Raw genomic sequence first — 17,003 nt, 5'->3', positions numbered from 1 at the left:
CCTTTCAATCTCATGTTCTTTCCCCTATACCACGCTACCTCATGTGAGACTTTGGGAGGGACAGCAAACACAGCGACTCTCTCCTGACCCTCTTACCCCCCGAGCCCAGAGGAGCCTGCTGCGGGCAATCACATACTTACCCCGGCCTCCGCAGGAGGCCTCTGACTCCCCTCTCTGTGAAGAGGCCGGGTCCCCTTCTGTGCTGAACCAGGGACTCTGCTCAGTTCAGCCCGGCCCGTGGTCATTTGAATCCCCAGAGCTGCTGCCCACTCTCCTGGCCCTATACCTAGATGCTCAGCCCAGTGACCCCAAGACCAGCCACCAGAAGGGAATTGTGCCAGGGCCTCACCTGCTCACTGCAGAGGGCTCTAAATCTGCAATTCAGGTAACTGAAAAACAAGTGACTGACTGGAATTACCACCCCAGGGTTGCTAGGGCCAAATGCCTGCCAAATCCCGGTGCTAGGCTGGGTTGGACTCTGACCACCGTCAGCAAAACCACATTAACCAGGAGGCGTAGAGGACAGGCGTTCTGATTAATTGGATCCACTGGGTATCTTTTTAAGGTGTGTTATTTTAATGTTTATTTTTGAGAGAGAGAGAGAGAGACAGAGAGCGCGTGAGCACAAGCAGGGGAGGGGCAGAGAGAGAGACACAGTATCTGAAGCAGACTCCAGGCTCTGAGCTGTCAGCACAGAGCCTGATGCAGGGCTTGAACTCAGGACCCGTGAGATCATGACCTGAGCCGAAGTCGGAGCCACCCAGGCGCCCCCGGGACTCCCACTTCAAACACACTTTGCTCACTTCTTAGATTAGTTCTCTATTGCTGCATCAATAGGATTACCACAAATTTAACAGCTTAAAACATTTACTGGCTCAGTTGCTCTGGGTCCAGAGTCTGAGCCCAGCTTCACCGGGTCCTCTGCAGTCAAGGTTTGGCCAGGGCTGGGGCTCATCTAAATGACCAACTGGGGAAGGACTAGATCCCTAGCTCACGTAGTTGGGCAAGCGCTCTGTTTCTTGCAGACTTGTCGGGCCAGGAGCTCTGGTCTCCTGTTAGCTGCCAGCCAGGGGCTGCCCTCAGTTCCTTGCGTCTTCGACCCTCTGACGAGGGCAGCACACACGTGGCCACTTGCTTCTCTAAAGCCAGTGAGAGGGGATCTCAGCCAAGTCAGATGTTGTCATGTTCTGTGACTTAAGCACGGAAGCAACATCTCGTCACCTTTGCCTTATTGTATTGCTTGGAAGAAATGGGTCTGGCCTACGTCAAAGGAGGGGATTACGCGAGGTGTGCACGCCTGGTGGGGGTAATCGTGGGGGCCACCTTTGTGGGTCCGAGCATTCGGATCCCCCAGCTCCGCAGAGTAGAGCCCAGGCCTGACGTTCCCCACCCCCAACCAATTTGGAAGCCCTGGTCAGGCGTCTAATTGAAGAGATGCCTGGTTTAGTATTGGGGGTTTTCCTGGGGACCCTGGCCCCATAGCAGGTTTTCTCCAGCCAGGATTCCAGTAGGTGATGGGAGAACACCAAACTGTTTCTCGCCCCACCCCTACCCGCCACAGATCCGTCAAGGTGTTTTTCAGGTTAGATCCTTGATGGCTGCTTCGCCAGTGGCCTCGCCACCAGTTATGAGTAATGGCTCCGGGTAAGTTATCTGATTCTCGGCAAAGGTCGTTAAAGCCAAACTATGAGATGGGAGCCTCCTAATGCTTCTGTGTCTTCTCTGAGTGACACCTGGGTAAGGAAAGAGCCCGTGGTCACACACCTAACCACGAGAGAGACTAGCTCCAAAGCCAAGACCCACCTCCAGAACCCAAGCGCCCACCTCCAAGGGGAGGTACTTCCAACTCAAGGGTTCTTTCAAGTGTAAGCTTCCTCCCTTCCAGCCACCAGATGCTTCGGAAGAAAACAGATGGGACGTAAGAGAGACCCAAAGGTCTGAGATTCCTTTGATGCGAATTCCTTACTCAAAGGGCACAGGACCCTCAATTCTAATTTTCTATGTCCCCCCCTTACCTGGTTTATTAGCCAGAGTAGCTGTTTCTTTCCATCAACAACAACAAAGTCTGCAGCTTTCCTACCAAACCCTCAGGCATGGGAAGTGCCGTGGCCTTTTCTTTTTGGCCTCTGCGTGCCCGTACACCCTTACCATCTCGGGAGATGCTTCCACGGTGAGGTCTCGGTGGGAGGCAGGGCCCCCCTCCCACATTATAAGGCAAGGAGCCCAAACGTCCCAGAATGGCAAAAAGACTGTGCCTTTCTAGGCACACAGGAGAAGAGTTACTGGTTTCCTTAGGGCAAGAGGATCGAATTCTCTCATTGTGGCTAATCTGACACCTTGACATCAGACTTTGATCTGGACACGTGACCAGTGGTGAGAGGTGGCTGTGAGTCTAGCTGTGGCATCCCGGATGGTTTGGTGGCCGTGCTGCCGAAAACCTGTTCATCTTTGACATACGTTGACAGACGCAAAAATATTTATTTCTTTATCTTAGGGAATCTGGTCCCACAAAAAGGCCAACACCTTTTTCATCTCATCGTCTTGACCCTCCAAAAAACAGATCTTTCGATTAAGAGGTAAAGTATGTCGATAAAAGCAAATTTAGAGGTGTGCTCAGATAAAATCATTTCTTACAGACCGGTACTACAGGCAACCCTAGACTTCCAGTTCACGCAGAACTCCCTTCTATCTGTCATGTACAGTCTCTGAAGGAGAAAAGAAAGTTAAGAGGTTGTCTGCAGACAAGGCACTTCAGAAACCACCTGGCGGCGGACAGGAAGGCCAAACCCCCACCTCCGTAAGAACAGCTCCAACGTTCCTGCTCACTCTTCCGCCTGGCTTCCAGCGAAGCCTGCCTCAGCCCCGCACTGCCTACCGGGCCCGGAGGACCCGGCAACCAGGCCACTTGGCCAGGACGAACACTGTTTTCTGAAGCTCAGCGCGGTTCCTGCGGCCGACGCCGTGGAATGCTATCAGAGGCCCCTGCCGGGGCCTTTTGCAGGAGCAGTCCCTTTTGCAAGGGCACGTTAGTGCGGATCAGCACGTTAGCAAAGCAAATCTTAAAAAAGGTTTTAAAAGCTGATTAATACTCCTGATTCCCCTCCTGATTATCTGTTCAAGCTGCAGCCTATAAACCCGCCAGTAATCAGGAAGGAATCCCCCCTCTGAAGGCACCTGGAATGAAGTGGCTCCAGCCAAAGGGAGTGCACAAAGCCCTCCTTCTGGACGCTGGTCATGTGACGCTTGTAACCACTGAGAAGGGCCGATCTGAGTCCAGGCAGCACACTCAACCCCTTCTTTTGCTTTGGGGGCTTGTGTTTAATACGGGTCACTGTGATGGAAGCAGCAGTCACGGAGTCTCTCACGTCAAGAGAACAGAGACGGGGATGCCGGAGTTTTTCTCCTCCTGCGTTCTGGTGGCAGACCTGAGTCCCAGGGAAGTGTGACAGGTGCCAATTCACTGCAGACATGCCAGTCTGTTAAGAACGTCAAGACGAGGAGGAGAGGGTCATGCTCCAGACAGAGGCTGGCCGCGGAGAGCTCCGTCCTCCTTCCTTTGGCCCAGGTGAGGCGGCTCCTTTCCAGAAGTTGTACGAGGAAGAGGGGTGCACTCAGATCAGAACTGGACCCAGCCTGTGCCTGGTTGAGTCTGGCTGGAAGTCGACCTGTAAAAGGAAAAAGAGGGAGGGGTGGGAGAGTTGAGATGTTTGAAAATATAAAGTCGATAAAATGTGGCTTCTCTCTGGGCAGAAAGAGCTCCAGGAAGCTGGTCCCCGAATGTTCTAGAGCAAGGGTCAGCAAACTACAGCCCAGGGACCAAATCTAGTCCTCTGTTTCTGTAAATAAAAGGTCACGGCTGCACAGCCACGCACATTCACGGACACATCATCCATGGCTGCTCTTGAGCTACAAAAGCAAAACTGAGACCATAAGGTCTGCAGAGTCTATACTACTTGCCACCTGGTCCTTTACAGAAAGCACGTGCCGAGTCCTGTCCTGCAGCCCGTATAACGTCGGCAGAATACATTTAAGTTTGGAGCATCTCTTCACCTCGACTCCAAGGCAAGGCTTGAAATTTTATCGAGGCGAAGAAGGCAAGAGACCTTGCCTCGGAGGTCCCATGAGGACGGGAGCGGAGGAGGAAGGGGGAGCTCCTAGTGAGGACGAGACTGGAGAGAGTTGCAAAGGGTAGCCCCGGGTCGCCCAGCAGTAGAAGGCAGCAAAAAGCCTTCACGGAGAGAAGTGTGCCACCCAAAGGAGGCACTGGGGGCTCTGCCCTCTGCCCGGCCTGAGAATCTCCGAGCGAGAGCTGCTGCTCCGAACACCACAACAAAAGCACCTGGGCCGATCCCAGGTTTCTCGAGAAGCAGCCCCGGCCCCAGTCCCACCACAAAAATGTGACCCTCCTCACCCTGTGGATTTGGTAAAGTCTCCCCAGATGTCGGCGGTGGCGGCGGTGGCAGGCTTGGGTTGTGGCCAGGCCATGGTGGCACCTCCTACTGATGTCCCCACATCCGATGGGCAGGGAGGAAAGAAAAGGAGACACACGTCAGGGATCGCTCTTTTGGGTGGTCTCAGTGACCCTGAGAAATCAGCCTCATGACTCCAGGTGCCTGAGAAAGACACACGGAGACCTGCTCCGGGGCAACCAGACCCAGCGAGCTGCCACATTTCCAACATCAGCTCACGAGGCCTTGAGGGCTCCTGGAGAAGAGTGGAAAGCCACGTACGAGGTGGAGGGGAGGGTGCCAGTGAGGAGGAATCACACCTCACCTATCATCCCTACCTGAAGCTGACCTTGTTTCCAACGGCTGACGTTGGCCATCTGTTTAAAATTTACCATCTCCTGCCCTGGCTTCTTGAGTGGAGAATGCCCACCAAAGATGCAAGCCCGTCTTCATGTAAAGCCCTCAGTCCAGTGTCTGGATCAACCGAATGAAAAAGTTATGCTCCGGACAAGTGGCAAGTGCTGGGACCCAAACAGGTTAGGGTTTGGGGAGAGCCTTCTAGAAGAAGCCACAGAAGCTGCTATCCGTGTGTACCTTTTCATCCAGGGAGGGGGCACAATGGGGCCGCAGGGGCTGTTTCTGTGCGTTTCTGGCACCTCTCCCAGGGCCAACCGCCCCTTCCAAAGGCCCTGAGCCTGCTACCCTCTGCCTTCCCACCAATTTGCTACGTCTCATCTGCTCTGGGCTGGGAGATCAGATAAAACCAGGGCCTTCAAGTGTTTAGTTTACAGCTCGCCAAGTGCTTAAGCAGTGCTTTAAAGTGCACTATCTTTCAAACCCCATCACAGTCCCTGGGGGAAGATAGGCCAGGACCAACCGTGTGACTTCCTGCACATTCCTCAGGTCTCAGTTCCCTTATCTCTCAAACGGAGACAACAACAGTGCTGACTTCACAGAACTGGTCTGTGTTTTGTTTTGTTAAGTAGGCTCCACCACACCCAGCATGGAGCCCAACTCAGGGCTTGAACTCATGACCCTGGGATCAAGACCTGAGCTGAGCTCAAGACACTTAACCAACTAAGCCACCCGGGGTGGGGGTGGGGTGCTGACACCATTTCATCTGGAGACATGCTACTTGCCAGTCTGGCACATTAGAGCACAGCCCTTGAGAGCAGCAGCTGTCCTTGGAGTATCCCCAGGACCTGAAACACCGCTTGGCACATATACATATTCTGTATCAGCTGTTAAAAACGCACCAGCAACTGAGGAAAGGCCTAAGACTGGCTCTCAGACCTCAGCGAGCACACAACGCTAAGAACATAGACGTTCCTGCCCCTGTCCCTGGTGATGCCAAGGTAGGTGGTCCTATATGGTGCTAAAAGGATAGTTCCAGGTGTCGGGGCAGGGGCTCACTGACTGCTACTCCTGCCCACTCCTGGGCTGGGAATCCCCCACAGGGCTGAGGTTGGAAGCCCGACCTCCAGACAGGGAAGCCAATGTCCACACCCCTAAGAGAGAAGGAAAGCAGGACTCCTGCCTAGGTCCTGCCCCCTGCCAGAACCTGGTGAGATCTGCATGGAGAAAGTGGGCTGGTGACAATCACCCAGCCTGGGGAAGGCCAGGAGCATCCAGCTAGGCTGGGCAGGTAGGGTGGGGAGGCCAAGGAAATGGGCTAGCTCCCGGCATTATCAGCGGCTGGTAATAGGCACGAACCTCTGGAATCCCAGGGTCTCCAAAAGCCGTGCTGGGGGAGTTACCTCTCAGTTTCCCAGCACCCCGAGGGCCTTACAAGGAGCGTGCTCCAAACTAAATCCCCAATTTTATTTCCCACCACTCACCTTGGCAGACTTATGCTACATCCATAACCTTAAATACACCAGATGTTTAAAACTCTGAGCCTCGGCGCACCTGGGTGGTTCAGTCCCTTGAGTGTCTGACTCTTGATTTCAGCTCAGGTCATGATCTCACGGTTCGTGGGATGGAGCCCTGTGTTGGGCTCTGTGTTGACATGTGGAACCTGCTTAGGATTCTCTCTCCCCCTCTCCCTGCCCCTTCCCTATTCTCTCACGTGTACTCTCTCTCAAAATTAATTAATTAAAAAAAAAAAAAAAAACAAAAACCTGAGCCCCATTCACACTCTTGTCTCTCTCTGCGATGCCAAGCATCATCGCCTGCCCCAATTTCTTTCCTTAAAGGCCCAGTTCAATTCCACCTTTTGCGTGAAGCCTCCCCACACCATGCTGGCTGGTAGTATGTGGACCCATACATTTGGTCTTCGCGTCCATGACTCCTCTCTCCTACTAGATATGAGTAGTCGACATGAGCAGACCATGTCTCCATCACCCACCCACTCGACAAACACTGAGCAGCCTCTGAGAGCCAAGAACGCACGTGTGGGTGATTTCACAGCCATGAACAAGTTTCAGTCCCTGCCCCATCAGGGGTAGACAGAGGCACCGAGGGGGTTAGTGGCGGGCATCAGAGAACAGAGGAAGCCCTTACCCAGTCTGGGCAGCATCACCTTCTAGTCTGTCACATACAGGTACCGGATGATGGACCAGTGTGAATGCAGGAGGGAACACGCCACGGGGCCCCAGCCACCGGGGGTGGGGAGAGGAACCCACAGGGCAGGTTCAGCAACAAGCACTCCGGAGCACTGACCTGAACTGGGAGCAACTGCTGTCTGGCCGAGGGACCCCCCCGCAGACAGCTGCTCCCCAGGAGGGGGGATCAGGGTGGAGGTTTTGCCCCCTGGAGGCGGAGGAAGCAGGCTCAAGCCCCCTGTGCTGGCGGGCCGGGCTCGGGGAGTCCCAGCCGCTCCTTCCTTCTTCTTCATGTTCTAAAGAGAGGAGAGGAATGCAAGCCAGTCAGCTCTGCTGGGGTCCCACTCCCACTCCCACTGGAAAACCCCACAGGGAGGGCCACGGCGGCCCCCAAGCCCCAAATGTCTGTATAACCACAAGACGGTCAAGAGCTGCCCAGCACTCTCACTGTTACGAACAGTACTCAATACGGCACAATTCTGGAGCTATTCCCAAATACATTTCATTTCAAGACTCAGCACTGGCTTCATTAATCATCAGAGAAAGACAAATCAACACCACAAATGAAAACTAGTGCTGTGCCAGTCCACGCCCACCAGAACGGCTAAAATGTAGGCTGTCAAGTACCAACAAGGATAGGGAACAACCAGAACATTCCCACACTGCTGGTGGAAGCATAAACTGGGAAAACTCCTTGGAAAGACAGCTTCAAAGAATCTATAAAGCTGAGCACGCCAACGGATGACCCCGCAATTCCCCTCCTGGAAACAGACCTCCCAGAAATGCGTTCTCACGTGCACTTGGACGTTCACAGCCGCACCATTTGTGAAAGCTCCGAACTGGCAAGCACTCCAGTGTGCATCGTCAGTTGAACGGTAACACCGGGGCGCGTTCTCATCACGAAATACGCCACCACAGTGACAACAGACAAGTTACGTGCACCGAACGGAGGCTCTCGCAAATGCTACACTGGATCAAGGGGTTACACACACAAGAGCACAAAGCGGAGATTCATTCATAAAAGGCACAAACAAAATCTAGGGCGTCCAACGTCAGGACAGGACGGGAGCAGGGGAGGGGCTTCCGGAGTGCTGATAATCTCTGCTTCTTGATCTGGGGCTAGTTTGGGTGGGCACGTTTGGTTTTCAAAAATTCACCGCCTTCTACATTTATAACGTGTGTGCTTTTCTGTGTGCGTATCATACTTCAGTAAGACCTGAAAAAATCCCCAAAACCTGAGTCCCAACGTGAGCCAGCAACCAGTGCTAGTTACAAGGATGAAGACACAGTCCCCACCTTATAAGGGGAGCAGCAGCTTAATCCAATGCTAAAACCGTAGCCCTGAAGTCAGAAGCCTCACAGCCCTCGCTGGGAGTCCAGCTGTGCTGGTTATTTGCAGCTCTATGACCTGGGCAACTTCCTTAATCTCGCTAAGCCTCAACTTCCTCGTCTGTAAAATGGGAGAATGTTGGAGTCATGTAAGTGCCTAAGAACACTACCTGGCACACAGCTGATGCTCATTAAATGCTAGTCCCCTCCCAGCAAGAGAGGAATCACATCCCAACCAGTCCACTGGACATGACCGGTATTTTCTCTTAAGGGCCAGCTGGCCAACTTCAAGGGTCCCAAATCATCACCATCATGAAGCAGAAAAGAGGAGAAAGAGACAGTGTAAGTAAAAAGGAAGAGCATTATTTTAGGGTTACAAAGTTTCTTCAAAAAACATTTCCATCTGGTCCTTGGTTCCCCCAAATCACTCCAACACCCCCCCCCCCCCCCCCGTAGCCGGGTGAGGACCAAGCCTTGGCCACCCAGCCCAGCACTACCTTTTCCCATTCTCAACAGGAGCTAACAAGGGGACACCCCCAGATGCCGGGCAGCTTAGGATGAAGACACGGGGTGTCAGGACACCGCCACTGGCAGGAGCTGCCCATGACTCCCGGCATCCGCCTCAACGCCCTTCTGCCCAGAGCAGAAGGCTCTGGCTTCTTCCAAAAAGCCTTCCTGGCTTCCCCAAGCTCTAGGCTGCGTGCCCCTCCTCTAGGAGCTCATGGCACTGAGCACATCCCCTCCCCTGCCAGGTTGTGATCGCTGTTCGTCTCGTCCATCTCCGTTGAACTTTGAGCTCCACGACAGCTGAGCCCTCTCGCTCACCCACGGCCCAGTACCTGGCACAAGGCAGCTGCTCAACAAGTATCGGCTCAACTGAATTATGGGAAAAGAGGGGTGGGCTCTGGGCCGGGCTTGGGTGCCTGCCAACAAAGCCAAGTGAGGGTGGGACTCACCGCGATGTTGAGCTTGATGGTCTGGCCCTCTTTGAAGCCTAGGTCCAACTTGGGGCCCAGGTCGGGGTTCTGGGCTTGTTTCGCAAATTCACACTGCTGTTTCACCCACCTGGGGAGAGAACAGGAAGAAAAGCGTGACAATGAGACCAGGTGCCCTGCTTAGAAAGAGCACACGTGGGCTTGCTCCTTGGACCTGAATTCAAATCCTGACTCTTGTCACATAAGCAGCCGCGCGCACATCCGTTACCTCATCAGCAAAATGGGATGACGATGCGGTGTGTCTTAATGACTGCTATGAAAATTCAGTGAGTTCATTTATGTACAAGGCGGTCCTGACACCTGTCTTTAGGAAATCTGAGAACCTGGCCCTTTCCTCCCCAGCACTTGGCGTGAGAACTAAGACTGTATCCACACCCCGCGCCCAACGACTCTTAAGGTAAGTGGTGAGACAAGACAAATGCCCAGGCGGTAGAGAGCAACACCAAGGTCCCCCACCCGCCATCTGATACCCATCCAGCAGCCACCCAGGGACACGTCAGGGAAGTGCCGGGGGTGCCCACGTGAGTGGCGGCACTCTTTCCAACGTGCCAGCAGCCAGAGGTGGGGGCCTGCAGGTGGCAGGGGCACAGTCCTTCCTGTCCCGTCTTCTAGCTTTAGAAAGGACTCCCAGGACATCTGGTAGGTGGCCGAGGATCTCGCCACTTATCGTACCTGGGGGAACTGGCTCAGCAAGGCCACGTGAGCCTCGCACGGACTCTGGCACCTCTGGTGCCTGGTATGGGAAGAGGAATGGCATCCCAGAGTCTGGGCCGGCTGACCCTGGGAAAAGGAGACGGCTCGAAGGCAGAGAAGGCAGCCTGCCCCACAGGAGCAGCGAGTTCCCCCGAGGAGCCACCAGGAGACGAATCCCACACAACCACCTAGGTATCCTAAGCTGGGGGACCATTCTGTCCAGGAAAGAAGGGAGGAGGCGTGAGCACATGTGTCCTGCAACCACTCACTTGAAATGGTCCTGCAACGCGACATTGAAGTCAAAGGCGTCGCCGCGGTCCCCGAAGCCAATTCCAATAAACGCCCGGCGCCCTGAGGGACAACGCAGGATTAATCCCACTTGCCAGAGGCAGAGGAAACCTTTCTCAGTGGGAGGAAGTACCAAGTCCCGCACGCACCGTTTCCATCTTCGATGCGGATAACGAAGTACCTGCTGGAATCCGTCACGCTCTCCACGGCCGTGCCAGGAAACTGATCCACCGGGGCCTGAGCAAAGAGCTCCCCTGGAAACACAAGGGAGGGTGAGCCTCGAGCCCCCTTCCAGCCTGACATTTCTATCCCACCACTGGGCCCTTTTCCCTAAAAGGCAGGTAGGCAAACCTTACTCTCGAGTTCAAATCCAATCTATTCTAACGGGACCGGCAGACACAAGAAACATAAGTAAGGAAAGGTTTAAGTCAGAGGGGGCTTAGAGGTCAGACACGGCCCAGGTTTAACATTTTTAACTTAACTGCCAAACTTTTCAAAATCAAATTACATGTAAAATAATCCAGGTTTCTGGCTTCTCTTAAAACCTAAAGCCCATTCTCGCGGGAGCGGGCTAGAGCCTACCCGCCTCACCTGTAACGTTACTTGTCTGCACTCGAGGGCCTGGGAGCAGGCAAGCCCCCAGGTAGAGCACAAGCTTTCTGAGGCAGGACTGCAGACGGGCTGGTGGACCCAGAGGAAAGAGGGTTTGGGCACTCACGGAAGGATCTGAAGCAGCCAGGACAAAAGGGCCACTGGTCTTAAAAGGAGCCCTGGTGAAATGCGTCCCCTGTCCCTCTGGCTCTCCAGGCCCCAGCACAGCACACACCTTTGGGGACATTCTGGACCTGCGTCATCTCCACAGGTGCCGACCTCCGTTCACAGGTTCAGTACTCGACCCAGGATTTACAACTGACTGCTGGTTCAGAGGTGACTGCCATCAAGGCTGAAGTGAACCGAAATCAGTGTCCCTGAAGTCTGCAACTTCTTGATAATTTCTCTGACCCCTTAGTTGGGTCCCTGGCATCTGGAACTCAGCTGGGTGCCTTCAGCCGAGAGCAGCGATTCTCAACCAGGGGTGATTTTGCTCACCTTTCCCCCAGGGGAGACGTGGCAATGTGTGCAGTCATTTGTGGTGTTCACAACTTGGGGCGGGGGGTGGGGGGGGGCGGTGCCATTGGCATCTAGTAGACAGAGGCCAGGGATGTTGCTAAATACCTTAAATTTGACTTAACAGCCCACAACACTCACGTGGCCTAAATGTCACTAGCACGGAGGCCGAGAAACCCTGGCCCCAAATGACTGCAGAATGAGAGACAACCAGGACCCAGTGGGCGCGACCCCAAGCCAAGAGCATGCTGGGGTGGCTCCTACAGGTGAGGCTCAGCTCTACGCAGTCGCTGTTACACTCAGCGGTCACCCGGAAGTCAGCTCCCAAGGCTCCCAGAAAACAGGTGTTGCCATCCCTTGGGAGGTCACCCGGGACACCCCAGCACGCTGCACAGCCAGGGTTCTCTGGCCTAGCCATGGCAGCTGTCTTCTCAACCTCCTCTGCCGCCAATACCCGTCAACTCCACGCTCCAGAGCAAATCGACGCTTTGGATCACCTTGCAGTTCACAAAGCAATTGGCTACGTATGTGCTCACTTCACATTTCCAACAGCCTTGTGAAAACAGAAGCTAAGGTGACCCCCATTTCAAAAAGGAGGCCGAGGCACTAGAGGCCACATGGCTCATGCAAGGTCTCAGAGCTCAGACACAAGTGACACAGTTCTGAAAGAGGCAGCCCATTTTGCCTATGACTCTTTACACTTTGTCCTCCCCACAAAGAACAATCTCTATATGTTAGAAAAATAAATGACCGAATGTTCTGGCACACGACCGAGCAGGCGCTGTGCCCGATCCCTGCCCTGGGGGCTGGGACTATTTCAGGCCACAATGCCCCCCACAGCTCACCCAGAGCCGCTAGGGGCACAGGACTTCCAGATTTCCCCTAAGGTAACATCTGCCAGCTGACCCCGACACAGCCCAGCTTGGCTCGTCCTTTCACCAGAAAAGAGCTGAGCAGGACACTTTCCAGCTCTTTCGGTTAATAGGCGTGGTCAGTCTGGGGAGCTACCATTTAGTCGATAAACAGAATTCCTGAGTAAGCAGCAGAGAGCTCAGCCGCCAAGGGCTGTGTGTCTTCCCCCAGCTCATCTTCAAGGCAAACTCTGGGGCTTCCTCCTTGGGACCAACCTGCAGTTCTCCTCTCCTTGGGCTCCCAAATTAGTATTTTCTTAAGGAAAAACAGGTGCTTGACAGGTACTCCCTTTTACACCTGGAGACAGTGGTTTCTGCAATTAAAGGCTGGGGCAGGGGGGATGGAGACAGTTTAAAGGTACAGTCGGTCCTTCGATTTCCAGGATCCGTTCCCATGACCCGTGAGTGGACCGGCCTGGGCCGGGCTGCCTCTCCCTTGACAGAGTAGGAGGTGAGGCATCTCAGCCCCAGGAGGGCCTCCCTTGCCTTTACCTGAGGTCCTGTCCTCCAGCTTGATGTAGGCCACCTGCCCTTTTGCAGTGATCCGCAGCCGGCCACTCCATGATGGCTGGTCCAGCTGCCACTCCGCGGCCCTAAGGGGACAAAAACCATTGAGCCTCTGCTAGAGGCTCCTGCTCCCTCACTCCAGTGCTGGGGACAGGAATGGAAAGGGCACCCAGGCTGCTTGCTCTAGACCAGAGGTTGAAAAGGGCCATACAATCTTTGTCACAACTACTCACGCCGCCGTGGTAGCGTGAAAGCAGTCATAGATGCTACGTGAGCATGTTGGTGCTTTAAGTATTTTAACTGTTTTCTGCTGCGACTGTATTTCAGTGCAGCTTTAGGGACACTAAAGATTTGAATCTCGTATAATTTTTTTTTTTTATTTTTTTAATGTTTATTTTTGAGAGAGAGAGAAACAGAGCATGTGCAGGGGAGGGGCAGAGAGCAAGGGAGACACAGAATCCGACGCAGGCTCCAGGCTCCGAGCTGTCAGCGCAGAGCCCGACGCAGGGATCGAACTCACAAACCGCGAGATCAGGACCTGAGCTGAAGTCGGACGCTTAACCGACTGAGCCACCCAGGCGCCCCTCATATAATTTTCAATTAAGAAATATTTTTTTCTTTAAATGTTCTCCAACTATTTAAAAACGTAAAAACCATTCTCAGCTTGTGAGACATTCGGAAACACAGTGAGTCGCACTTTGCCCACCCCAATTCTAGACTACAGAGAACTTCTCTGAAGTAGGACTTTGCAATTTTCTTTCTTTTTTTTTTTTTTTTAAGTGTTTATTTATTTTTTTTTTGGGGGGGGGGGAGAGGGAGAGAGGGAGAGAGAGAGAGAGAAAGCCAGCAGGGGAGGGGCAGAGAGAGAAGGGGACGGGGGTCTGAAGTGGGTTCCGCGCAGACAGCAGAGATCGGGATGCGGGACTCGAACTGAACTGTGAGATCATGACCTGAGCTGAAGGCAGGCGCTTAACCGACTGAGCCACCCAGGCGTCCCTCCAGTTTTCTTTCTGTAAAGGAAGTAGCTACTGGGTCTGCCGTTTAAGACGCTGCCAGGCTGCACAGGCCAGAGTGACCATTTGGGACCACTGAGACGATCTTCAAAGAAAGGCAAAGAGGGAGCGATGATTAGGAGAAAGAGAAAAGGAGAGCAACCATCCGTGTGAGAAAAGGGGATGGGTGTTCAAGAAATACAATCTCAAAGGTGTCCTAGGCAGAAAGAACCACAGGACATCATGGACCTTCTTGGGGGACTTTTAAGGCAGTAACTGCACATTTTATTTCTAAGAAGCAGTTTAGTAAAACCCCCAAATACCAAGAACCTTGGGTGTTTCCAAGAGGCTTTTCTTGGAAGTCCCTGAGCAGAAGAAGTCAGGCCTTTGAGCGACACCATAACGTGCACCCAGGTTGTTTTCTGGCCACACAAATGCAGACTCTCAATTCACAAGTCAGCGGACTCAGTTTCGGTTCCTCTTAATGGGGCAACACAGGCCTTAGATTCAAGCCCAGCAGAGCTCTGAGGGTGAAATGCAGGGACTGCCAGTTTCCTCTACGCCACACCAGCCAGCCCCGACACTTGGGAGACTCACTCTCTGGGGGACCAGGAGGGACAAAGCCCATCCTACTTAAAGGGATCGCAGTCGATGACCATCCCCGGTTTGGTGTCCCACCTCCAGTCCGATGACAGAAAGTGAATGTTTTTGTCATCGTTCCTATTGTTGCTTTCATACTCTTTAAGTTACATCACGGATGTAATAGGTGTTCAAGAAAAGAATCTGTTCTCTAGAAAATCAGCTACGAGTCCGCATTAACACAACTGGAGAGTAACAAGAGGCCAGAGATGCGGATGGGCCACCGTTCTCGCGGTGCAGGCCAATCCTGTATCTCCCAACAACTTAGACAAACACGGCCTTCAAGAGCGACCCCACCCCCAACCCAGTGGCACAAAATAACCACAGATCAGGCGGTCTGTAACAGGTACATCTTTTCTTCTGCTTCTTTTCACAGGCAACGCACCCCAACATGGTAACAAAATGCGAACAGTACAAAAAAAGGATGCCTTGAAAGGAAGTCTCCTTCCAACCCCCCACTGTCCTGCGTTCCCTTCCTGACGCTACAAGCACCTGTGTATCACCGGAGACGCGCGGATGGGCTCCTCCCAACCGCCACAGGCTGTGACAGGGTCTGAGGTTCGTGAGAAGGGGGCTGGGCATGGAGGGGTCCCCGGGCTTTGGCCCTCCGCTTCCGGCTCGGACGGGTCACTTTGGCCGGTTCTCGGCTCCCTTCCTTCCCCTGGGGATTTCCGCCTGCGATAGGACCCCTCCCCCTTCAGGCTTTTCAAGGTTCCCTCCAAGGCCAGTTGGCGCTGAAAGAAAAGGTCTTGTGAAACCCCCACTCCCAGCCGCTTTTAGGGTACCCGGCAGCCCACAGGCTAGACACGGCTTTAACGCCTTCCGCGCGCCGGGAGCCCCGTGCTTGGGACTGAGACGGCCCAAAGTCTGGGTCCCTCTTGCTGCTCTGGCCTCGAGCTGGGAGAAGCCGCGGCATTACCTCCCGCCTCTCCCCTACACCCGCCGGGGCCGTCCTCGGCTTCCCAGTGGGCGTGTCGGCCGGCGGGGAAGGGGTTAAGTCGGGGTTAGCCCGGGCCGGCGGCGAGCGGTCACCTGTAACCACGGTTGGTGGCTCGCGGCGGGATGCGGTAGACGTGGACCTCCGGCTTGACACACAGCACCGACTCGTACTCGCCCTCCTCCATCGCGACGCCCGGAACCCGCCGGACTTCCGCCTCCTTCCCAGCAGCGGGGCCGGAAGCGGCACGACTCTATGGCCCGGGTCAGGCTAGAGCGGCGGCTTGCGGTCCTCCGCCCGTTAGTCTCCCGCGCGCCCTCTGCTGGCCGCTCTGGCTCCAGACGTGCGGCCGAAGGATTCTAGAGCCGAAGCGAGGAGGTCCAAGAGCCTTGGCGGGGGGCTTCCCACTCCCGCAAGGCCGAACGGGCAGCCGAGACAACTTGGGTACAGACCCAGCTGCAACCTGCTCTCCGGTTGTGGGGCATCCCCATCTGACACCTGGGCCCAGCTGGCTGAGATTCCAGGCTGGATCTACCTACACAGTTCACCCTGAAGCCTCTCTCTTCCCTCTGCTCTTCCTGCGTGTCCTTCCTTCTCCTGACTCCAGATGATTCCCGGAGGCTACTTCTCCTTGAGAGATGCTTGGGATGCCCTGACCCCTCCACCCGTATTCTAACCCACCACATGCCCGAGGCCCAGTGTGGCGTAGACTCCACAAAGAGCGAAGTTTACTAACATAACTAATTAAAAAACAATCCCTCCTTAAAAAGGGGTGTCCAGGGGTGCCTGGGTGGCTCAGTCGGTTAAGCGTCCGACTTCAGCTCAGGTCACGATCTCGCGGTCCGTGAGTTCGAGCCCCGCGTCGGGCTCTGGGCTGATGGCTCAGAGCCTGGAGCCTGTTTCCGATTCTGTGTCTCCCTCTCTCTCTGCCCCTCCCCCGTTCATGCTCTGTCTCTCTCTGTCTCAAAAATAAATAAACGTTAAAAAAATTTTTTTTAAATAAAAATAAAAAGGGGTGTCTGGGTAGCTTGGCGGGTTAAGGCTCCGACTCTTGATTTCGGCTCAAGTCGTGATCTCACGGTTCCTGGGATCTAGCCCCAGGTAGGGCTCTGCACTGACAGTAGGATTCTCTCTCTCCCTCTCTCTCTCTGCCCCTCCCCCACTTGCTCCCTCTCTCTGTCTTTCTCAAAATAAATAAATAAACATAAAAAAAAAAAAAAAAAGAGGGGCTCCTGGGTGGCTCAGTCGGTTGGGCGTCCGACTTCGGCTCAGGTCATGATCTCGCGGTCCGTGAGTTCGAGCCCGCGTCGGGCTCTGTGCTGACGGCTCAGAGCCTGGAGCCTGTTTCCGATTCTGTGTCTCCCTCTCTCTCTGACCCTCCCCTGTTCATGCTGGGTCTCTCTCTGTCTCAAAAATAAATAAAAACGTTAAAAAAAAAAAGAACCCCAGTCCTAGTTCGAATTTCTCATAGAATGTTCCGGGGATACATATTGTCCCACCATAGTCAAATTCTCCAAACGCCTTCTCCTGTACCATTTTCTCATTTCTTCCACAATTATTTAGTAAGTGCTTACAACCTGCCAGGTCCTATGCGGAGAGCTTTGCTCCACCAAA

General features: G+C 54.1%; 1 protein-coding gene across 4 annotated transcripts; it reads right to left on the bottom strand.

The window, feature by feature from the left end:
- Nucleotides 1-2,458: 2,458 nt before the first annotated feature.
- On the bottom strand, nucleotides 2,459-15,640 carry NECAP2 (NECAP endocytosis associated 2). 4 transcript variants are annotated; one of them, XM_045475796.1, is made up of 8 exons: nucleotides 15,485-15,633; nucleotides 12,807-12,907; nucleotides 10,446-10,550; nucleotides 10,278-10,359; nucleotides 9,277-9,385; nucleotides 7,110-7,287; nucleotides 4,412-4,499; nucleotides 2,459-3,665 (listed from the first exon to the last, which is right to left on the bottom strand). In XM_045475796.1, the coding sequence occupies exons 1-8, from the start codon at nucleotides 15,574-15,576 to the stop codon at nucleotides 3,617-3,619; spliced, it is 804 nt and encodes a 267-aa protein (XP_045331752.1). In that variant the 5' UTR covers nucleotides 15,577-15,633; the 3' UTR covers nucleotides 2,459-3,616. The 4 variants fall into 4 exon arrangements, with proteins under 4 accessions (XP_045331752.1, XP_045331753.1, XP_045331754.1 ...); XM_045475797.1 differs by having other exon boundaries at nucleotides 4,412-4,496; XM_045475798.1 differs by lacking the exon at nucleotides 12,807-12,907 and having other exon boundaries at nucleotides 10,278-10,550; nucleotides 15,485-15,640.
- Between the last annotated feature and the right edge of the window lie 1,363 nt (nucleotides 15,641-17,003).

The sequence above is a fragment of the Leopardus geoffroyi genome, chromosome C1, assembly GCF_018350155.1.
Source record: "Leopardus geoffroyi isolate Oge1 chromosome C1, O.geoffroyi_Oge1_pat1.0, whole genome shotgun sequence".
Lineage (NCBI taxonomy): Eukaryota > Metazoa > Chordata > Mammalia > Carnivora > Felidae > Leopardus > Leopardus geoffroyi.
Note: the sequence above shows the minus strand (reverse complement) of the source record. Positions and strands in the feature narration are given on the sequence as shown.